The 24,087-nt window shown below is 45.8% G+C and overlaps 1 protein-coding gene across 3 annotated transcripts in view; it reads left to right on the top strand.

The window, feature by feature from the left end:
* Positions 1-24,087, top strand: part of DOP1B (DOP1 leucine zipper like protein B) — a 687,459-nt gene that overhangs the window by 503,428 nt on the left and 159,944 nt on the right. For all 3 annotated transcript variants that reach the window (XM_085621292.1, XM_085621294.1, XM_085621293.1), the window contains one exon: positions 10,864-11,010. In XM_085621292.1, coding sequence (XP_085477418.1) covers positions 10,864-11,010 — 147 coding nt within the window. The remainder of the gene's footprint in view (positions 1-10,863; positions 11,011-24,087) is intronic.

Here is a 24,087-nt window from a genome sequence, read left to right as displayed (position 1 = left end):
TCATGTTGGACGACTATAATCGGCGTTTTTTTCCTTTATCACCACAAGTGTCTGTGGTTCCGCTTATTCCAGTGGTGCCAACAACTATATCGGAACCGGTACCGGCTCCAATACTTTCTGTGGTAATACCTACAGTACCGCTGAGACATTCTTCAACTCGGACAGTACCTCCTCATGATACTGAAGAAGAAGAAATTCCTCAGGACAGGGAGGATGGTGAGATTCTCGATGATGGTGGCGATGATGATGATGATGATGGTATGGCGGAGTGGGATAACTATCATGCCCAAACACCATCTCCCTCTCCGGTGCTACCTGGTGACTCACCACCTGTTGATATGCAAGTTCCACCAGTTAAGGGATAGGACAGCACAAAAGTTCAAATTAACGAAGGATTATTTCCTGTACGATTTCAAAGATCAGCCTGTTAAACAAACACATACAATCCCTATAATCGAATTTATTTGGGAGGAAGGCAAAAAGATTATGAAGGCCTCAAATAGTCTTCCGGCACGGGTGCCTAGATTGGAGAAAAAGTACAAATCACCATTAGGAGCACCAGCGTGCCTCACTGGTCAAGCGAAGCCAGATTCTGTAGTCACACAGGCAGCGCAACGCCGGGCTAGAAACCCTGCATCTACGATCACTGCACCACCTGATCGTGGTGGATGCCATAGGGTGAAAATTCTCTTCGATGGCTTCCACCATGGTGAGAGCGGCTAATGCTTTAGCCATCCTGGGTCGTTAGGACTGTCAAGTATGGGCGGATATGTCAACACTAGTTGAGCAACTGCCGGAACCGTCAAAGACCATGGCATATGACGAAGAGGCTTTACTCGGAGATCATGTGGATGAAGCTCTCCAATCGATAAAGAAAGATACAGACACTGCTCGCTCTCTGAGCACATTACAATTTCGTAAACAGCCCTTTCGGGGTGCACGCGGACGCGGCACCTCCTCTAATTTTCGAAGAGGAAACAATCAATATCGACCTTATAACCAGGGTTCAAACCGATATTCCTCTAACCAACAGCAAACTTCTCGACAGCAGTCTTCCAAGACTTACAGAGGAAAATCCTCTTACAAGGGTTCCACTCCTAAGAGACATGACTTGTATCAGTCCCAGAAAATTGGAGGTCGAATCTATCGGTACTATTTTCAATGGTCCTCCATACAAGGAACCGTTGGGTTTTGGAAATTATAGAAAGAGGTCACACTTTGGAGTTCATCGAATTCCCTCCACCCACACCACCTACCGGACTACCACCGGCTCATATCAAAGAACTGTTACAACAAGTTCAACTTCTATAACACAAGGGAGCCATATGAGTAGTACCAAGATCTCAAAAGAGGGAAAGGATTTATTCCCGATTCTTCCTTATCACCAAAAGGAAGGGGGAATGGAAGCCCATTCTAGATCTGAGGGCTCTCAGCAGGTATCTAAAGAAACAATCTTTTCATAGGCGAACGCTTGTAGAGATCTTGCGATTATTTTCACAAGGAGATTTCATGGAAACAATCGACCTCCAAGATGCATATTTGCATATCTCCATACTACGACAACATCGGAAATTTCTTCGTTTTCGAGTGGGTCGAGAGGATTTTCCAGTTCAAAGTATTACCATTCGGACTACGCTCGGCTCCTCGAGTGTTTACAAGGGTGCTAGCCCCTGTGGTAGCGTCCTACGTTTCCAGGGTGTTCAGATCTTTCTATATCTGGACGACTATCTCCTAAAATCACAATCGAAAGTTCAACTTCTAACATAGGACTCCTGAGGCGGAAAGCCGGGAGAGCGTATTTTAAGCATTTGTAAATATTGGTGTGATTCTGTGCTTTTTAAAACCTACCTGACACTTCCTGGAACAGCGGGCTCACGCTGCAACGACCACCACTACCCTTGATCGCCATTTCCCGAGAGCGAGGTGCGTCACCAGACACGCCCCCTCGGTTGGCCACGCCCCCTCGCCATATGCCTATATAGTGCGCGCTGACTCTGAGGCTTGACACTAACATAGGACTCCTGAGGCGGAAAGCCGGGAGAGCGTATTTTAAGCATTTGTAAATATTGGTGTGATTCTGTGCTTTTTAAAACCTACCTGACACTTCCTGGAACAGGGGGCTCACGCTGCAACGAACACTACTACCCTTGATCGCCATTTCCCGAGAGCGAGGTGCGTCACCAGACACGCCCCCTCGGTTGGACACGCCCCTTCCAACGCTTTGATCATTCTGCATAAATTATGTGCCTTGGTAGGAAGCGCAGCGGACGAGCGCAGCGGGCGCGACGATTGCGCGCCGAAGGCGCGCTTAAGGCAAGCTCGTCTGCGCTCGTCCGCGAGCGTCCGGGACCAGGGGCCAAGGACCCTGTGGGCGACTACACTTATACTTCTGCTGAACTACTAGCGCTGCGCCCAACCGCCACGACGTGTCCACCTGTTCCCCATAACGCGGCGAAACGTATATCTTACTTAGGCATAGGCAACCCCGCCACCCTCACAAATGCCCCTGCTCCTGAGTACTCTATGCTCACGACCACACCCTGCTCTACCTACACGTTCAGGTGTATATATCTCAATACCCGCTCCATGATTAAACACCAATCAGATATTTTTCTGCTACTCATGGATAAACAACCTGACATGCTGCTATTGACAGAGACCTGGCTCACTCCGGACTCACTACCGGACATTTTAGCTGCCCTACCTGCAGTTTACTACATTCTATCAGCACTCCGCCCAGGCGGAAAAACTGGGGGAGGAGCAGCTATAATCGTCAATAAAAAATTCCAAATTAGACAGCTCCCCTCTCTGCCTCTACCTAATACTGAAAACATAGTCGCCAAAATAGATACTCCCAATGGCTCACTTGTACTGGTCCTACTATATCGCCCTCCCCAAACCATGGCCACATTCCCTTCCACTCTAGCTCAGCTACTGGCACCGTTGGTCACTAACCATCCTAAACTACTTCTGGTTGGGGATTTAAACTTCTGGTTTGACAACTTATCATTGGACCCCCAGCCTGCAGAGATGAGTGAACTTTTCTGTGATCTCAACCTGACACAACACATCCACACTGAGACTCACCAGAAGGGCCATAGCCTCGACCAAATCTGGTCTCTGAACTTGTCACTATCCGCATTAGACGTAAAACCTTGCTGCTGGTCTGATCACCACAGCATAAGTTTCTCCTTCCAGTTAGATAAGACAACCCACTTCAAGCTACAAACCAGCAAAACCATTAGGAAATGGACCTCTATGGATATGCCAGCCTTTCTTAAATTTTTGGGTGACTCCCTTCCCCTTGACAGCACTAATGTGGAGGAGGCCGATGGCCGGTTCAATGAATGGCTTACTGCAGCGATTAACATCTATGCTCCTCCTACGCATCTCAGCAGCTCTAGGAGTCCGGACGCACACAAATGGTTTACACCTGAACTAAAAAAACTGAAACTGGAAGTGAGGCAAAAGGAAAGAACCTGGCGCTCCCAGTACTGCCCACTGGCCAAGGCCACATACTGCTCAGTCAGGAAGACATACCAAAAAACTCTACAAAACCATAAAACAACCTATTACTCATCCAAAATCCTAAACTCCACCAATAAGTCAAAAGAAATTTTCAGGATAGTGAACGACCTTTGCAATGACGATAGAACTTCCCCTCCGGTAGTTCCCACACAAGCGCTATGCAATTCCCTGAATGACTTTTTCCGCGATAAGATCTTAATGATTAAGCAGAACATTTCCACACTTCCAGCTTGCGCCCCAGTGGATGACATCTATCTCAATCCCTCAACTTTACATTCTTTTCCCCTTATCGATTTGAAAACTTTCTTGGCACTACTGTCCAGAGTCAAATCAGGCTCCCCTATGGATGTCTGCCCCCCCCAAATCATGAAAGAAATTGGTCGAGCTTTGCCCAACAGCATGATACCCTTGCTCAACGACTCTCTCATTTCAGGGACAGTGCCTAGCAGCTTCAAGCAGGCCTTATTGATTCCCCTCACCAAGAAACCTGGTATCGACCCGCTGGACCTCACGAACTATCGGCCCATATCCTTGCTGCCCTTCCTATCGAAAATGCTGGAGGCGCATGTTACCAACTGCCTCTCTAATTTCGTGGAGGAAACGGAATATCTCCAACCCAACCAAGCAGGTTTCCGGCCTGGTCACTCCACTGAGGCAGTAATATTGGCCGTCCAGAACACCTTGAGGTCCAACGCTGACAACTACCTTCATCAAGCCCTAGTACTTCTTGACTTGTCCGCTGCATTCGACACGGTTGACTATTCCATTCTGGTCAACCGTGTCGAACAGGCTGGTCTCAGAGACTCTGCCCTAGCCTGGTTGAAATCGTTCATCTCCGAACGTACTCAGTCTGTCCGCTTAGGCTCCTTTTCTGCCGACAAAGTCAAGTCTTTCTGTGGGGTGCCCCAAGGCTCTTCATTATCCCCCTTGTTATTCAATTTGTACATGCGGCCCCTTCTTTTTGCCCTGAGAATGCACAAAGTCACTGTATATAACTATGCAGATGACTTGCAGCTCGTTTTTGTTCTCAACTCCCCAAATGCGGTGGAGGACTTCCAAGCCACTATGACTCTAATCCAGAGTTGGATGTCCTCAAATCACCTTAAATTAAACCCAGGGAAAACTGAGTTGATCCTGCCCGGCAAGAGCGAAATCAGTTGGAGCCCTAACTTCTGGCCGACTGATATGGGCCTCCCCCCTAAGAAATCTCTGACTGTAAAAAGTCTGGGGATAACCATCAATGAGGACCTCTCGCTAAAATCTCAAATTGGAACCGTGGTTTCTTCTGGATTTTTCCAATTGAGGAAAATTAGGAAAATCGCCCATTTCCTCACTCCCTCCGCCTTAATTCAGGTTGTCATGGCCCTAGTCCTCTCCCACATCGACTTCTCAAACAGCCTATACCTAGGCCTACCCGTAGGACAACTCAGAAGACTGCAGTACTTGCAGAATCAGGCCGCTAAGCTGATCTGCAAAGTACCCAAATGGGAATCGATTAAACCAGGCCTAGAGAGCCTGCACTGGCTACCCGTGGCTCAAAGAGCCGAATTCAAAGCCGGGTGCATCATCTTTAAGGCTCTGCAAGGCAAGGGACCTCTATTCATCAGACAGCTGATCGGAAGATATGTTCCCTCACGGAACCTAAGATCTGCCCACAAAGACCTTCTTGAAGTACCTCGCTTTAAGAAAAAACGACAAGGCGGCAGCAGCTTCCATTTCCTAGCAGCTACCCTATGGAATTCTCTGCCACTAGCCCTCAGACAGAGTAAAGACCTCCTTGCCTTCAGAAAGGCATTCAAGACTCACCTCTTCACAAAAGCTTACTTGAAATAACGCTTCCGGTAGACTCACCCTTTGTTATGTTTTTTATCTTTCCAGCGCCAAGAAGCCCTCGGGCGTACGTGCGCTTTATAAATTTTTAATAACATAACATAACATAACTTCTACAACACACACATCTTTGCCAGGAGGTGTTTTCGCGCCTTAGAGCTCTCCATAAATACCACAAAGTCCCATCTACAGCCTTCTCATCGCACGGATTTTCTGGGAGCAACTTTAGACACAGTGTCAGCATGGGCACTTCTCTCCCAAGACCGTCTTCAAAAAATTCTCCGACTGGTAACCCTTATCAGATCAAAAAGATCAGTTTCTGTAAGAATATTGAAGTCATTTCTGAAAATGGCGTCATCATGCATTGCATTGATCCCTCATTACAGATTACAGACACGCCCCATCCAAGGAAAACTGGATGTCCAATAACGCCAGGTTACAGGTTCTTTAAACGATGTTGTAAACGTCACAGATCGGATGAGGTTGGCGCTAAAGTGGTGGACACAACCGTTAAATCTAACGGAAGGCATTTCTTTTCTGACAATGGTACCAGACATGACAATAACAGACGCCTCTCTGGAAGGATGGGGTGCTCATTTGGAGGATTTATCAATAAAAGGAAAATGGTCAATATGTCAAAAAATCTGGCACTTCAACAGGTTGGAACTCATGGCTATATATTTCTGGCTCTCAAAGCTTTTCATCCTTTAATCCAAGGAGAATCCAGTCCTGATACAGACAGACAATACAACCTGCATGCACTATATAAACAAGCAGGGCGGAACAAAATTTCCGAAAATGTCTCGACTAGCTCAGTCGATTTGGGATTGGTCTGTCAACCATCGCATCACGATTGCAACAGTTCATCGGCCGGGGGTATCCAATATCCTGGCGGATTCCCTGAGCAGGTCCTCCTCATCGACCCACGAATGGGAGTTGCATCAACCAACTCTAGAGAGGATATTTCAACGATGGGGTCGCCCACAGCTGGATCTCTTTGCCACACTAGAGAACCGGAAATGCCGAGATTACGCAAGCTGGCATCCCCACAAAGGATCTCTGGGCAATGCCTTTTTGATGAACTGGTACAATCTGTTTGACTACGTTTGTTCTTCCCCCAATCCCACTCATACCTCGAGTTTCTGTGGAAGATGCAGAGGCAACCTTGCCATCTACTTCTACAGCCCCCCGTTGGCCTCGGCAGGCATGGTTCTCAGAACTACTCCTACTGGCTCAATGCGAACCAATCCTTCTACATCCTCGTGCAGATCTACTCACGATGGACAAGGAAAAAAAAAAAAAAATTGTCATCCGAATCCCTCCTCACTGAGCTTATCAGCTTGGAACCTGAGCACTGTGAATTTGCCCATTTAGACATTCCACAGGACTGTAGAGACATTTTGGTTCAGGCGAGGGCTCCTTCTACGGTGAAAACGTACAAATTAAAGTGGAAAAGGTTCTCCACTGGTGTGCATCTAATGGGGTGCACCCGTTTCACTCCACACCAGAACAATTGTTACCGTTTTTTCTTGCATTTAGCTAACTCCGGATTCTCTTATGCAACCTTTAGGGGTTTTTTCTGGCGGCAATTTCCCGTTTCCGTCAGGATGGTTCAACTTCCCTTTGTTCTTCAAGGATTATCCATCAATTCTTCTAGGGGTTATTTTGCAAATTTCCTCCTGTTAGACGCCCTCCTCCATTGTGGCATCTGAACATCGTATTGGCTCAACTAATGAGACCACCGTACGAACCGATTCACAAGGCCGAGTTGAAGTATCTAACATGGAAGGTGGCTCTTCTTCGGGCGCTAACGTCTTCACGTCGCGTCCGTGACATTCATGCATTTACAATAAATCCACCTTTTTCCCACAGTTCAAACCAGATTCTGTAGTATTGCGTACAAATCCAACTTTCTTGCCGAAGGTACCTTCAGACTTTCATATTAATGAACCAGTGATTTTAAGAACTTTCTTTGCTAATCCGCAAACTCCTGCGGAGCAGGGATTACATTCCCTGGATGTGAAACGATGTTTAACATTCTACATCAGCAGAACGGCTGCTTTACGAAAGACTGATCAACTATTCATAGCTTTTGGACGCTTTCACAAGGGTCGTCCAGTGACGAAACCAACTATTGCACGTTGAGTTTCAGCTGCCATCGTCTTCTGCCATCAAAAGGCAAACAAGCCATTGCAGTCACCAGTGAGGGCTCACTCCACCAGAGCAATGTCTTCCTCAACTGCTTTATTTGCTGGAGTGCCTTGGCATCAGATCTGCAGAGCAGCTACGTGGTCGAGCAGAAACACGTTTACAAGACACTATTGCTTGACAACTTTAAACGAGGAGGATGCTGCAGTTGGGCAGGCAGTGCTTCGCAATCTTTTTAAATAAGATGAGCCTCTTCCTTCCCTCCTCCATATTGTTTCCATTTATAATTGACATAATGATGCATTTATACTGTTACAGTTATTCAGTACTGTCATATGCATAAGAAGATTGATTGTCATTACAATTTCGAAGCTGTGTGATCATGGAAACAATGATGATTGTTACTGCTAGCTATTCTATATTCAAGCATGTGAATCTATGAAAGACACCCCAATACTGGAGAAGAACAATTGTTACTTACCTGTAAACAGGTGGTTCTCCAGTATTGGTGTCTTTCATAGATTCACATGCGACCCTCCCTCCTCCCTTCAGAGACTCTCTTCTCCTCATACACTCTAAAAGTCACTTTGGTGCTACGAAAATCTGAGGTGAGGAGCTCTGAGGAGAAGGTTCTGGAGAGGAGCTGGCGCCTGATTGGCCGGAGTTTGGACTAACATAATGACAGAGATAGACTGCGAATGTCTTTTTTCTCTTTCTATGTATCTCTATACAGATCTCATATATGGGACATTCTTGAGGTTTTTACCTATTTATATCTCTGTCTTAGATGATTACCTATATATATATATATATATATATATATTATGACTATATATTTATGACTACATATATATATATATATATTTTATGTATTGCTATATTATTTACCGTGGGACTCCCACTCCGACGACGGGGAATATTCAAGCATGTGAATCTATGAAAGACACCAATTCTGGAGAACCACCTGTTTACAGGTAAGTAACAATTGTTCATACTAAACAATGCATTACACAGTACAATGAGACATACATAAGAGACCAAAACAATGAACAGAGAAAAAAACGCTGACGCGCGTTTCGGAGATCCCATGAAATCCAGTGAGCTCCTTCTTCAGGGCGCAATTAATATTACAGTCTGTATGGACAACCAAGTGGTTTACTTATGACCATAATTTAGTCTTAATGTTGGGCGTCACTCAAGCTAAAACTGTTGGTCTGTGGGGCAAAAACATGTAATGAATAAATCATGTCAAATATATAAAATCAAGAGACCAGAGGAGCAAAGACCATTCCAAAGATTGAAAAGACAGCGTAGCAACGAATAGGAAAAAGTAAAAGTAACCCATCACCAATGGTGGTGCAAAAGACAATATATATAAAGTGACATGATACAAGCTATAAAGAGACGATCAAATTACAAGAATTTAGCAGATTAGAGAGGCAGGAGCAGATATAAAGAGTGGGGCAACAAAGTCTCTAGGCCAAGCCCCACCAATTGGTACACTAAATGTTGAACAGAGCAACACATACTTGAAAAAAGGTCCAAGTAAAACTTTTAGATCCATTAGATGAGCATAGCTTCAACCCGCTCCAAAGGGTACTTAATATACTGCTGAAGGCCCAATCCAAGTGGCAAAGTCTAAGGGGCACAATACAAGGAAAAAACAAGGAGGAAACAGAATATAAAATGAAATATGTTATTACTAATGACATAGAAACAGCAAACAATGACTGATGATACTCTTCGTACCTGCAGCTCACCAATCTCGCCCTCCTTCCCACTGGAGGATAGTCATAAGTCCTAGTAAAAAGGTTCCAATTGAGGTCTTTCCTCATCTCTGCCTCGAAGGACACAGAATAAAGAGAAAGGATACTGACGTCTATACACTGGGGTGAGCACTGCACGGCTCCATTGAGTCATCAAGGCGTTGCTTCCAGCACCAAGATGGAGTTAGGCGCCCCCTGCCAGTGTGCAAGAGTTATGAAAGTTTCCACATTCAGTCTTACACCTGGGGAGGGTCAACGGGTGAGGAATCTGCAGGTTGATACAGTAGCCAATAGAAAGGTAGTTATCAAAAGTAAGTAACATTTTCTTCTGATGGATACATCTTAATGAAGATACATCATGTCCTGAATGAGGCCCAGACAAATACCTTTCTGGCATGTGGGATTGAATAGTGCTGATTAACCAAAGAAGTCATGCAGCACATCTCTGGCAGAGTCCCAGTCACTGCATGCTGTGAGGTTGTAATGCTTTGCAAAAGTATGTAGGGACGACTACATTGATGTCCGGCAGATTTCAACCACAAGGTCACTCTGGTGATAGCCATGGGGGCATTCCTGGCCCTAGTGGAGTGAGCATAAATGCTGTCTAGAGGATATTTTTTAGCTAAGGCATCGCAAATCTTGATACAAAAGGTGACCCAATGAGGTCTGGTGTATTTTGTCACTGACTTGCTCATTTTAGCTCCAGCAAAGCCTACAAAGAGCTGATCATTACTCTGTCCTGTTGAGTGTGATCAGTGAAATATGATACAGCACTCCTGTGATGATTGCCATTCAGGTGTTTTTCATAGTTTGCTATTGCTTTTAAAGGCTTTCCTACAAGACTGTGGCATTTCATGGTTGGTTACTTTGTCCCACTTGCACTCCTATTTGGTGATTGTGATGGGCCATCAAATAGTCATTTTGGAAGACTACAGCCAGTGTGTCATCTTTGATATGTATTTACTTAGCTGAAACAACAACATTTCATTTTAATTGTTGGTTTATTGCCTTTTTTTAAATCTAATAGTACTTGTTTGTCTACTGTATCATAAAAACATAGTGCTATTCATTCTAATACTAATCACCCTCATGCGTTGATTTGTTTTACTTTGCTGTCATAATGGCGTGTTGGATTTAGAGCTTTTTTTGTTCAGAGAAAACATGCACACACATAGGCTTTCCTAATGATGCAAAGGAAATGCTTTCATCTTGTCGAACAAATATACTATGCAATATTTTTCTGCATGTGACCTTTAAGTATCTCTCTTACAACACATATTTACTCTTCTGACTCCTTTTGAGGATTATCTTAAATCTGATAATGCAATTCTTTCTGCAAATGGGCCTAATGTTGCAAGCCAAGATGCTGCTTCATTATCGGATGAGCTTTCTAGGTTAGCTGGTGATAGCACACAGTATTGATCGGCTATTACCAAACCTTTTCACTAATAAACAGCCATTGTCCTTACCTGTGCTTGCTATACTTGCCATAGCATTAGGATTGTTGGATATTTTAGAAAAATGTTGGTTTGTGTTTATAATTATAAGTACATCTTTAGATATTCAGTAAGTTTATATGATGTCTTTTTAGTGCCTATAATGCCCCGAGTTTCCGAGCCAGTGCAATGCTTCTCAACAGTTTGAGCGGATACGCATACACCAAACGAGCATGGAAGAAAGAGGTTCTGGAACTGTTCATGGAACCAGCATTCTTTCAGATGGATTCCTCCTGTGGACAGTAAGGAGCAAACTTCCGATAGTTTTGTTTTAGTGTAAAACATTTCAGTGAAAAATAAAGGTGTTCCAACGATGGAAGCAAATCAGGGATGGCAGTTAATACTTTTGTTGACAATTTGGAAATCTTAACAATTCCATGGCAATAAAGTCATGATGATAGTGTTACGGTTGTTGTTATTGCTTTATAATCTGAAACAACATGATGGGAAAGAAAATTCTATTTGAATAATTAGAACATTTTCATTATTATTTTTGCTTGTCTAAAACAAATGTTAATACAAGCCATGAATGACAAATTATGTTATGGGGAGAAACTGCTGACACAACAGAGATTGACCTTTTCCGTAGTCCATGGTGAATTCATGCAATTTTGCAGCTTCATGGTACACTTCTAGTCAAGGAAAAGTCAACAATGTGATTTATAGAGTTACAACACTGCATGTCTCTAAAATGAGTATCAGATAAAAAAAAAACACCTTGTTCGAGGCATATGAGCTGCAGGTTGCATACTTTGCATAGATCGCCATCTGGTGTTGGGCTCAGATGTTTGCATGTTGTGTTTGTCTTCGAAGAAGTCTTGTAGTCACGAGGTTGGTGACTCCTCCTTCGGTCGACAGTGCGCATCGGCATCGGCTTTCCATTTTTTCCGCCATCGGGTTCGGATGTGACTTGCTGCGCTCTGGGTCGGTGTCGTTATCGAACCCCCTTTTGACGCGCAAGCACAGCTAACCGACGGAATGGTCTCGATCGCGTTCCTTTCGACGCGCACCCTCGACGACAACTTTAGAAAAACTTCGATGCCCCTCGAACTTCGACACGGCCCGCTGGGCCTACCCGCGCTAATAAAGACGGACATCGATGGAACGGACTCCCTTTAAGAAATGTCCCCAGTGTGGTGATAAATTTCCTCACTCGGACCTCCACCCTGTTTGTAATTTGTGTCTCTCTCCAGAACATCGAGAGGACAACTGTGAGGCTTGTCTATCCTTCAAGTCCAAGAAGACCATCCGGGATCGTCGAGCTCGACGCCACAAGATGTCCCGAGGCACAGGTTCCATTCCATCCAGGTCCCGATAGCCTACCAGAACCAGAACAGGAAGAACAGGTCCCGGACTCCGAAGCAGAAGTCTCCCGACGCTGAAGATGACATCACCCCGGCTCAAAGGGACGTGAGTACTGAGGCCCCCGCCCCACCCAAGCCCATACCAAAGGCTCCGGTGACACTTTCGCCTCCGGGCTCAGGTCCACACCAAGCAAAGACTTCCAGCGCCCCACCTCCAGGCCTGGCTCCGAAGGAAAAACAAAAGGCTTCCGGCTTCGACTCAAGCCAGCCACCTGGTCCTGAAAAACCATCTTCGGTGCCAAAAGCTAAGTCTCCCGAGATGCCGCGCCCCCCTCCATCGGCACCGGAAAACATTTGGCACCAAAGCCGCCAAAAGACCCCTTGGCACCAAAGCAGTCGGATAAGACCTCGGCACTGAAGCAGCCGGATAATACCTCAGCACAGAAACAGCTGGATAAGACCTCAGCACCGAAGACCTCGGAGCCGAAACCATCTAAAGAGAAGCCTTCCATAACTAAGCCTCCCAAGCAAATACCTCCGGAGCCAAAACAATCCGCACAAAAGTTCATAGAGCCAGGGAAAGCTTCTATATCGGACACTGTTGCTAAACAGCCAAGACCAGTTTCCAAAGACAAATCTTCCACGCTGAAGAAAACTATTGATTCCAAAGAACTTTTTCTTACAGATCCGAAGCAAACCACCATCTTAATTCACACAAAGACTGGTAATATAGTTACTTTGCTACCTACAAAGAGGAAACCAGAACATTTAACACATGCAACGGTTCCTCTAAAGAAAATACACATGGCCACTAACACTTCGCCACCACCTTCACCCCCCCACCAATTAACCCTAACCTACTAATTTATCCAGCATATTCTCCACAACCAGAGGATAGTGACGATGCACATGGGGATGGGCAAGAAGATGATAGTATAATACCATGACACACTGAGGATCCTGATGAATCACCACAGGATCCAGACCCATGGCATGATTATAATACCGATCCAGATTTACAAAATGATCCGGATTTCTACATCTCAAAACCATCTTCACCAGATGACAATGTGGGTTTTGCCCAACTAATAAATAGGGCCGCAACATATCATGGAGTCAAACTACACTCAGACCCTGTAGAAGAGGATTTCCTTCTAGAAACCTTTGACCAGCCACAAAAATCATCCAATGTCTTGCCAGTGCTAAAAGGTCTTCTTAGACACACTCTAGAGGTGTTCAAAGACCCGGTTTTCAGCAAGGGTGCTTAACCCCAGAGTTGATCAAAAATACAAGGCAGCTCCCACTGACCCCATGTACATTAAGGGTCAACTTCCTTTAGACTCCCTGGTCGTAGCCAATGCACGCAAAAGGGCAAATTCTCAGGGGTCAGGTGACATTCCACCTCCTGACAAAGAATCTAAGTTGTTAGACGCATCAGGCAAACGCATGGCGTCTCAAGCTGCTAATTGTTGGAAAATAGCCAACACTCAAACCCTCATAGCAAGGTATGACAGGGCTCACTATGATGAGCTGGAAAAGCTAATTCAACACTTATCACAACAATATAAGGATAAAGCCAATGACCTTATACAGGAAGGCAAACCGATCACTAACACATCCATCAAATGTGCGCTCGACGCAGCAGACCCCGCGCCCCGCACAGTAAATACTAGTGTTTTACTACGTAGACATGCCTGGTTCAGGATATCTGGCTTTAAACAAGAAGTACAGAACAGTATCCTTAATCAGCCTTTTGATCATGAGCACCTCTTTGGCCCTGCAGTGGACACATCTTTAGAAAAAATAAAGAAGGACACAGAGACTGCCAATTCCATGGGAGCACTGCATTCAACATCTATTAGAGGCTCCTTTCGGCGTTCATTTTATAGAGCAGGCTCCAAAACAAATACACCAGAACAGCCGTCCTCATCCTACAAAAGTCCCAACCAGGGCTCTTTTTCCAGAGGTTACTCTAGAGGAGGTTATAGGGACAACACCAACAAGGGCAGACCCAGGGGTAACAACACCCGCATCTCCCCTAACACCAACCAGTGACTTCCCTGCGCTTCCTCCCGATCATCCCACTCCTGTCGGGGGACGCCTGTCACAGTTCCTGCCTGTCTGGAATTCCATCACAACAGACAAGTGGGTAAGACAAATTATCCAGTATGGTTACTGCCTGGAACTCACTTTTACCTCTCCCAACATTCCTCCCAAACAGCGTCCAATGTCACCAGAATACCTGACGCTTCTCAAACAAGAGGTTCTTGCACTATTACAAAAACATGCAATAGAGCCAGTTCCCTTGCATCATCAAGGCTCAGGGATCTATTCCCTTTATTTTCTAATTCCAAAAAAGGACGTCTCTCTCAGGCCAATACTGGACCTCAGACTACTCAACTTCTACATCCAATCGGACCACTTCCACATGGTCACTTTACAACAAGCGCTTCCACTACTTTAGCAAGGCGACTTTCTCTCCACCCTAGATCTAAAGGACGCCAACTTCCACATTCCCATTCATCCCGCTCACAGGAAATAGCTCCGGTTTGTGGTAGACTGTCAACACTACCAATTGAAAGTTCTACCATTCGGGGTCAAATCGGCACCCAGAGTTTTCACCAAGTGCCTCGCAGTGGTTGCAGCCCATTTAAGAAGACAACACATTCATGTCTTCCCCTATCTGGACGACTGGCTCATAAAAGCAAAATCGCACAACAGCTGTGTTTAACACACGCTCAGCACAATACAGCTGCTTCACAGTCTGGGATTCACCATAAATCTGGGCAAATCCCACCTCCAACCGTCCAGAATACAACAATACCTAGGAGCTACAATAAACACTTCCACAGCCCTAGCACATCCCAACCCAGTCAGGATAAGTGCTATACAAGCGCAAGTCCAAACATTTCAGCCACAACACTCACTACCAGCACAAGTGTTCATGCAATCAATAGGGATGATGGCCTCTTGCATTTTCTCATTCCTCATGCAAGACTACAAATGCGTCCATTTACAAGAGTGTTTGGCACATCAGTGGAACCAGACTCAAGGACAACTAACAGATTTGGTGTTGGTGGACGACCGCACACATCGCTCCCTACAATGGTGGAACACACAAAACCTTTCCAAAGGGCGGTTGTTTCTCGAGCCAGTTCCACAGACGTGTTAACAACAGACGCATTGCTCACTGTCTGGGGAGCTCATCTCCAAACCCATACCATTCAGGGTCTCTGGACCCCCCAACAAAAACAATTTCACATCAACTACCTGGAATTGTTAACAATCTTCCTGTGATTGAAATCTTTTCAACTACACCTTCTGGGCAAGACTGTCCTGATCCGCATGACAGCAATGTATTACATACAAAAGCATGGAGGAACACACTCCCTGCAGCTCTCACACCTAGCTCAGAGCATATGGAGATCGGCCATTCCGCAAACGATATACCTCCTTGCAGAACATCTCCCAGGTATACACAATCAGATTTCAGATCTGCTCAGCCGTCAAGCACACCAGATCCACGAATAGGAACTTCATCCTCAAGTTCTTCTTCCATTCTTTCTCATGTGGGGACACCCAGAAATAGATCTGTTTGCCACACATCAAAATGGAAAAGGCCCAAACTTCGCATCCAGGTACCCACACCCATTGTCCAAAGGCAATGCGATATGGATGAATTGGTCAGGTAAATTTGCCTACGCTTTTCCGCCTCTCCCACTCATTCCGTTAGTGGTTCGGAAACTCATATAACATTCCCTCACAATGATCCTAGTTGCTCCAACATGGGCAAGGCAACCATGGTTCACAACTCTATTGGAACTATCAGTAGTACCACATCAAAAACTACACCTCTCGCACAAACTGCTTACTCAGAACCATGGCGAGATAAGACACCCAGATCCCAATCAACTCAACCTGGCGATCTGGCACCTGAAATCTTAGAGTTCGGCTATCTCAATCTCCTACCAGAATGTATGAACGTTATCAAAGAAGCTAGACGCCCTACAACAAGGGCATGCTATGCGGCAAAATGGAAGAGATTTGTAATTTATTCCAAACACAACAAGATCAACCCACTAGATGCTTCCATTCAGAACATCATCTGTTTCCTCTTGCATCTACAACAATGTAACCTAGCATACACATCTATTAGGTTACATCTAGCTGCTTTAGCCGCCTACTTACAAAACAGACAACACTTGTCTTTGTTTCGAGTTCCTGCTATTAAAGCTTTTATGGAAGGACTTAAAAGAATAATTCCACTCCAGTGTGGAACCTTAATATAGTCTTTACCAGACTAATGGGTCCACCTTTTGAACCTCTCCACAAATGCGAACTACAGTTCCTCACTTGCAAAGTAGCCTTTCTAATTGCTATCACATCTCTCAGAAGAGCCAGTGAACTCCAGGCATTTACTATACAAGAATCATTATTACAGATCCATCATAATAAAGTGGTTTTTAGGACTAACCCTAAATCTTTACCTAAAGTAGTATCTGCCTTCCATCTCAACCAGTCTGTTGAACTCCCAGTGTTTTTTCCTCAACCATACTCAATGGCAGAACAAGCTCTACACACCTTAGATGTGAAAAGAGCAATACTTTACTACATTGAAAGAACAAACTCCTTTAGAAAGATCAAACAACTTTTTGTGGCTTTTTCCCCACCTTATAAAGGTAATCCTATATCCAAGACAGGAATTGCGAGGTGGATTGTAAAATGCATACAAATATGCTGCATCAAAGCCAAACGCACGTTAACCATTCCCCCTAGAGCTTACTCAACACGCAAAGTAGGGGCTTCAATGGCATTCTTAGGGAACATTCCCCTAGATGACATATGCAAAGCAGCAACTTTGGCTACACCATACACCTTCACAAAAAACTATTGAGTAGATGTGCAGGCAAAACAACAAGCTAGTGTGGGCCAGGCTGTATAAAGAACACTATTCCAAACTACTGCAACAGATACAGGTAGCCACCGCTAAGTAGTAACTGCTGTATAGTCTATGCAAAGTGTACAACCTGCAGCTCATATGCCTCGAACGGAAAATGCTACTTACCAGTATGCATCTGTTCTTGGCATGTAGAGCTGCAGAGTTGTCCACGCCCACCCGCCTCCCTGGATACCTCAATCTGTTCCAGTATTATCTTACTTAGATACATTACGCAAAGACATCTTTCTACTTCTCACTACTCCCTCTAACCCTATGTGGAAAAAACAATCTAACGATGGAGCCGATGCCCATGCGCACTGTCGACCGAAGGAGGAGTCATGAACCTCGTACTACAAAACTTCTTCGAAGACAAAAACAACATGCAAACATCCAAGCCCAACACCAGATGGTGATCTGTGCAAAGTGTACAACTCTGTAGCTCTACATGCCAAGAACAGACGCATACTGGTAAGTAGCATTTTCCTTACCTCTCACTTTTCGAATGTCATAATATCCAACATTTCCTTATTAGCTGCTCTAACACCTTTAAACCTAGGACGATTTCAAAGCAACCCAACCTCTGCACAGAGGCCAATTCTCTTGACACTCTTCTTTGTCCAGTAGCTCCACTATAAACCCCACTATAATAAAATCACATGGACTCAGAAAATTACTATACAAATTCACTTTTGACATCCCCAGCAATTATCCAAGCACTCATACTCTCTTTGCTTCAATACCTAATTGTTCGTAACATGTGTATACACATGCTTTGCATACTGCTGCTTTCTAGTGTTGGGCTCGGATGTTTGCAACTTTTTTTATGTCAAAGAATTCTCGAGTCACAAGGTATATGGTAACTGCTCCTTTTGCCTGCATTGCACAATGGCTCAGACTCCATTTTTGATTGTTTTTTTCCATCATCAGGTTCAGACATGACGACCATAGCTCCAGGATCGACACTTCCCTCTATCATTCCCGGAACACCAATCAAAGCAGAAAACCACACACTCCTACCATCTCGCTACTGGGACCACCACCACACAGAGGATCAGCAGACCGTTTGCTGCGGGCCCGGGTAGGGTCTTTGAGCCCCGAACCATCTACTCAATGTTTCATCCTTCGAGAATTTACACCTGGTCATGGAATGGACCTCATTACAACACTGCCCTGTTGTAGCTTAAAATACCCCTGGTCTGATCACCACTAGGTGTGTAATTTAGGCTTATCGCCTCAGCATGATGACACCAAGTGTGCGGCCTGTGTGGTGTTTGATCCAAAAATATTCTTCGTCACCAAAGGTACTGGTACTGGGCTCACCATAAGATGTAAAGAAACTCAATAGAGGGCACCCCGGATATCTTTGAGGAAGAAACCCTTGGTGCCAAGGACATTGAAGTTAGGCCTTCGGACATTCTGTCCAACAAATCCTCGCCACAGGGGGCTTTCTCCTCTGGTTCAGAGGAAGAGCAGAAACAATCCCACCTCAACATCAAGGCAACAGGACCACAGAAACAGACAATGCCACTGGCTGTGAGTATGGTAGATCCTCATACCAAGATGACCAAAGTCCCTCGAGAGGAGGCAGAGCAAAACCCTGAGGAGTTCAAGCCATTAGCCCTTCAAAGTTGATCCAGCCCTCTTGGGCACCGCATGGCTGTGGTGCAGGTCAAACTCACAAGATGACCATGGAGCCGGACCCCCATGCATCCACACGCTGTCAACATTCCAGACCAAACGCCAAAACTTTTTACCTCCTCTGCACCAAAGGGCATGCCAGCACCTAAAACACTAACAAGCCCCAACATGACACAGATACTGAAAACTATCTTGGAGCCGACACCACCTTCGGTCCAAAACACTGGGATTCAAGACCTACCTTGGCATTGAGACCGACGACTTTGAAGGTGTTGCTTCAGGACGTCGAAGACCACCAGCTCCGAAAGCCCTGACAAATCAGAGCATCCAGTACTCCAGCTGCTCCCAGCAGCACTTAATGCACAGCAAAAGAGACTGTATATTCATCCTATTACGGGAAAAGATTGCTACAAAACCACCAGCTAAAGTGTTCAACACAATACTACCTCAGAAGAAGCAGACCTTCAAGGAGGCTTTTGCTTCAGTAGCAGAACTGGATCCCATGTATAAAAAGAGACTCAACGACATGGGCACCAGCCCCATCTACTTTGCCCCTTCCACGCCTTTTCCACCTACTCTGCCTCTTTTTCCTCCTGCGCCATCTCCTCCTCTCAGTCCCCTGACAACTCTAGACACACTACCAAAGGCATGCACACCTCTGGGTTCACCAAAATCCTTGCCAAGATCACATAGACTCTGCCACAAAGATGAGCCATATGACATAGCTAGGGAGCAAGGTGAGTGGGGAGACCCCTGGGATGATTATTCTGTAGACCCTCCTGTGTACCCCGACCCAGATCTGTATGCCTCCAAACCCTCCCTCTAAGACGATACAACCTCATACAATTAGCTAATATAACGGGTGGCCCAATACCATAAAACGGACCTCCATGTAGTTCAAGAGGAATACTACTTCTTAGTTGAGACACTCTCTCGAGCGCACTATTCAGTTTTTACCCATGTTAAAGGACATGCTCAAACCAGCTGCAGAGCCCTTTTAGGACCCACTCAAAACCAGGGTAGTAGCCCTAAGTGTAGATAGAAAGTGCAAGGCCTCATCTTGTGACCCACCTTACATCAAGGGACATGTACAACCTTCATCACAGCATCCACTTGATAGACGATTATCTTCCAAAGCTGGACAACGACTTACCAGACCTACTCAGCAGATCACACCAGGAAGTCCATGAGCAGACACTCAATCCCCAAGTACTAAACCGCTTCTTCAAATGCTAGGGCACTCCACAGATAGACCTGTTCACTACCCCATGTATCCTAAAATGCCTAAACTTCAGCAGCAGGCTCCCACACCCACAGTCCATGGGCAGTGTACTGTGGATGAACTGGTCAGGGATATTTGCTTACACTTTTCTAAATCTCGCACTCCTTCCTCTTGTGGTGTATAAGATGAGAAAAATGTCCCAGACAATCATTGTACTCCACTCTACTCAAAATGTCCACCAGTCCCCACAAAAACCTCCTCAACAGAGAAGACCTTCTCACCAAAAATCATGGACAGATCAGATATCCAGACTCCAAACAGCTCAAGCTAGCGATCTGGCATCTGAGGTCCTAGAGTTTGGCTACTTACGCATCCCAAAGGGGTGCATGGATATCCTTAGAGAAGCCCACAGACCAACTAATCAAGCTTGCTATGTAGCAAGATGGAAATATTTGTCTGATACTCTATACCAAAGCATAAAGATCCACTGAACCTGGGGTTCAGGACATCATATCTTCACCTTTAACATTCGGGGTTAACATACACTTTCATTAGACTTCATCTAGCTGCCATAGCTGCTTACATGCAAAACGGACAACATTCTTCCTTGTTCCTTATGCCAGTCATCAAGGCTTTCATGGAGGTCCTCAAAAGAGTCATTCCCCTATGGTGCCACCAGCCCATCAATGGATCCTGGACATAGTCTTTTCCCAGACTCATGGTTCTCCGTTTAGAACCAATGCATTCCTGCCCTTTACAGTTCCTTTCATTCCGGTCCGCAATGATAGAGTAGTATTTTGCACCAACCCAACGTTCCTGACCCAGGTTATTTCTCCATTTCCTCTCAACCAGACCATAGAACTCCCAGTCTTCTTTCCACATCCACAGTCAGTGGCTAAGAGAGCCCGCCACACTTAGATGTCAAGAGAGCTCTCATGTACTACATCAAAAGGGCCAACTCATTTTGTAAGTGTTGCGTGGTGGAGAAGTAAGGACAGAGGCTCTACGATGAGTACAAGACTTCTTTATTTTGTTCTTTTCAACAGAAGAAACAATATCTTGTCTTTAGGGTGATGATAGGCATCTACAAACTCAATGGGGTCTTCGTCCTCTTGCTGTAAAGGATAAACTGGGCGAACCAAACGTCCACTGTAGCTTCAGGCTTGGCAGCTTAGCGGGGACTTGCAAGGCGATGGAATGCAGGTTGCAGCGTGAGGGAAAAGAAAACAAGAAAAAGAAAACAACCCTTAATATTGGGTCCTGTTCTCCAGGTATTGTTGGGACTGGGGAGTGAGGGACACACAAGCAACTGCCATCACCAGCGGTAAGTGAGGAAACCCTTGCAGGCAGGGTAATCTTTACACCGTGAAAACACCTCTGGGCGCTCTAAGACTTCCAGGTTCGTACCCCCCCCCCCCACCCCTCCCCCCTGCCGGTCCCCGTCTGACCCAGTCGCGCTACCCCACAGCGCCCCTAGTTGTCCCCGTACCTTGAACAGCCACGCCCCTCCTGGGACGTGGCCCGCTTCAGCGTGATACCGGAACGGGTCCGGTTCCCTTGTCGTCTTCTCCGTCTCTCGGTTCCGTTGCCTCGAGTCCTCCGGTGTCTCGTCTGTACGTTCGTCGGGCTCGCGAAGTCCTGGGGTGACGAGATAAGTGCGAATGTAGTCCTGCTCCGTCGACGTTTCCTCCGTGACTCGCGTTCTTTCTCCCGAACGCCCACTCCTTCCCTCGGCTTCCATTTTCAAAACAGGAAAGTCAGGTGACCTCCCCACGTGGTCCGGAACTGGTTCGAAGAAGGGGGATTCTTTAAAGGAGTATTCCCCAACGCTTTTTCCTGTAGTCTGTAAACAGAGGAGAGACGGGCACTTGAAAGGAGGAAAGGTCTCCGTTACGGCATGAGATGGCGACGGAAACGGTAGAGGCTTGTCACACCCCCCCACCCCAGTCTGTTCACGATCGAGGAACAGCGGAACGCGGGAAAGGAAGTCCGCATTGCCATTCTCAGACCCCTTCCGATGACGAACCTCGAAGGAGAAGGGTTGAAGGGAGAGAAACCACCTTAAGATCCGTGGATTATTGCCTTTATTCCTGCTCATCCACTGCAGTGGGGCATGATCAGTATATAAGATAAAATGGGAACCTTCAAGGTAATACCTCAGTTTGTCAACGGCCCATTTAAGGGCAAGGCATTCCTTTTCGATGATAGGATATTTCTGTTCCCTAGGGAAGAGTTTACGACTTATATACAGAATGGGATGTTCTAATCCCTCAGGAGATACTTGTGATAAGACCGCTCCCACCCCGTGTTCCGATGCATCGGTGTGTACCAGGAATGGTCGGGCGAAATCAGGGGACTGCAAGACCGGTCCGGTCGTAATGGCTGTTTTCAAAAGGTGAAAAGCCCTGATAGCTTCTGGGGTTGGGTGTGCTAAGTCTGACGATTTGACTCCCTTCTGGAGTAAATCGGTTAGGGGAGTGGCTACCTCTGAATATTGGGGAATGAAACGTCTGTAATAGCCAAGGAGCCCCAAGAAGGCTCTGACCTCCTTTTGTGTTTTCGGGAATGGTGCTTGGACAATGGCCTTGATTTTTTCTTCTTGTGGCTCAATGAGACCATTTCCCAGAAGATATCTGAGGTATTTCACTTTTTGGTAGCATGCTTTGGATTTCTTTGCGTTTATATGTAGGCCTGCACCCTGGAGGGCCTGTAAGACACTTTGACAATGTTGGAGATGGGTCTCCCAATCAGGGCTGAAAATGATGATATCATCAATGTAAACAGATGAAAAGGCTTGGTGGTTAGCTAACACTTTGTTCATAAGTCTTTGAAAGGTGGCATGCGCACCATGAAGCCCAAAGGGTAACACTGTGAACTCAAATAATTCTGATGGTGTCGAAAAGGCAGTTTTTTTCCTGGTCTTGTGGTCTACGGGGCACCTGCCAGTAACCTTTCGTAAGGTCAAGAGTCGTGATGTATTGAGCCGTCCCCAACCTTTCTATCAGCTCATCAATGCGAGGGAGAGGATATGCATCACATTTAGAAATAGCATTCACAGCCCTGAAGTCAATACAAAACCGAACTGTCCCATCCGGTTTCGGCACTAGTACAATCGGCGAGGACCAGTTGCTTTGGGAAGGTCGGATGACCCCTAAGGCGAGCATATTCTCTTCCTTACGGTTGATGATCTCCCTTCTAGCCGCCGGGATGCGGTATGGTTTTTGCTTCACCGTCTTGCCAGGGGTTGTCTCAATGGTATGTTCTGCCATGTGTGTAAGGCCTTTAAGATCAGAGAATATACTGCCAAAAGGCTCAAGTGTAGACATAAGGGACCTCTGTTGCTCTGGGCTAAGCTCAGGGTTGACAGTGAGCTGGGAAAGGCTGGTGTGTGGAGCCTTAGAAGGGACAACTACGTGTAGATCCTTTGGAGGGGGTCCTAACCATTTTTTTAGTAAATTAATATGGTACAGCTGTTGTTTGCGTGGCGTGAGTTGAAGGCGGTAGGTGGTTAATCCTATCTTCTCCACTATTTTATAGGGACCCTGCCACTCTGCTTTGGCTTTTGCAATGGCAGACGGTAAAAAGACCAGGGCCCACTCTCCGACTTGAAGATGCCTCCACCTCATTCCCTTGTCATAAAAGAACTGTTGTTTCCTTTGCGCCTGTTCCAAATTGGCGTCCGCAAAGGCCCTAAGTTTACCTAACCTGGATTTTAGGCTTTGGGTATACTCGAGGAAGGGTTTTGTTTCTTCCTCTTTCTCTTGTTCCCATACTTCCTTTGTAATCTCGAGGAGACTGCGCGGTTCCCAACCATAAAGAAGTTGAAATGGAGAGCAGCCAAGACTGGCTTGTGGCTGGCTACGAAGAACATACAAGGCAAGTGGTAGTAACATGTCCCATTCCTTGCCTTCTACACACAAAAGCTTATTTAAGGTCAGCTTTAAAGTGGCGTTATACCGCTCACAGAGACCATCCGTTTGAGGGTGGTACACGGAGGTTTTGATATGATAAATGTCTAAGGTCTTACATATCTGTCCCATCAGTTTGGAGACCAAAGGAGTCCCCTGATCTGTGAGGATTTCCCGAGGAAATCCCACACGGGAAAATAATTCCAAGAGTTTGTTGCTAATATTGAGGGTGGTAGGGGTGCGTAGGGGAAACGCCTCAGGATATCGTGTGGCATAATCTATGACCACTAAGGCATACAGATTTCCTT

Source organism: Triturus cristatus, chromosome 8 (assembly GCF_964204655.1).
Source record: "Triturus cristatus chromosome 8, aTriCri1.1, whole genome shotgun sequence".
In the NCBI taxonomy this organism is placed as follows: domain Eukaryota; kingdom Metazoa; phylum Chordata; class Amphibia; order Caudata; family Salamandridae; genus Triturus; species Triturus cristatus.
This window is presented reverse-complemented; position numbering and strand designations above follow the sequence as displayed.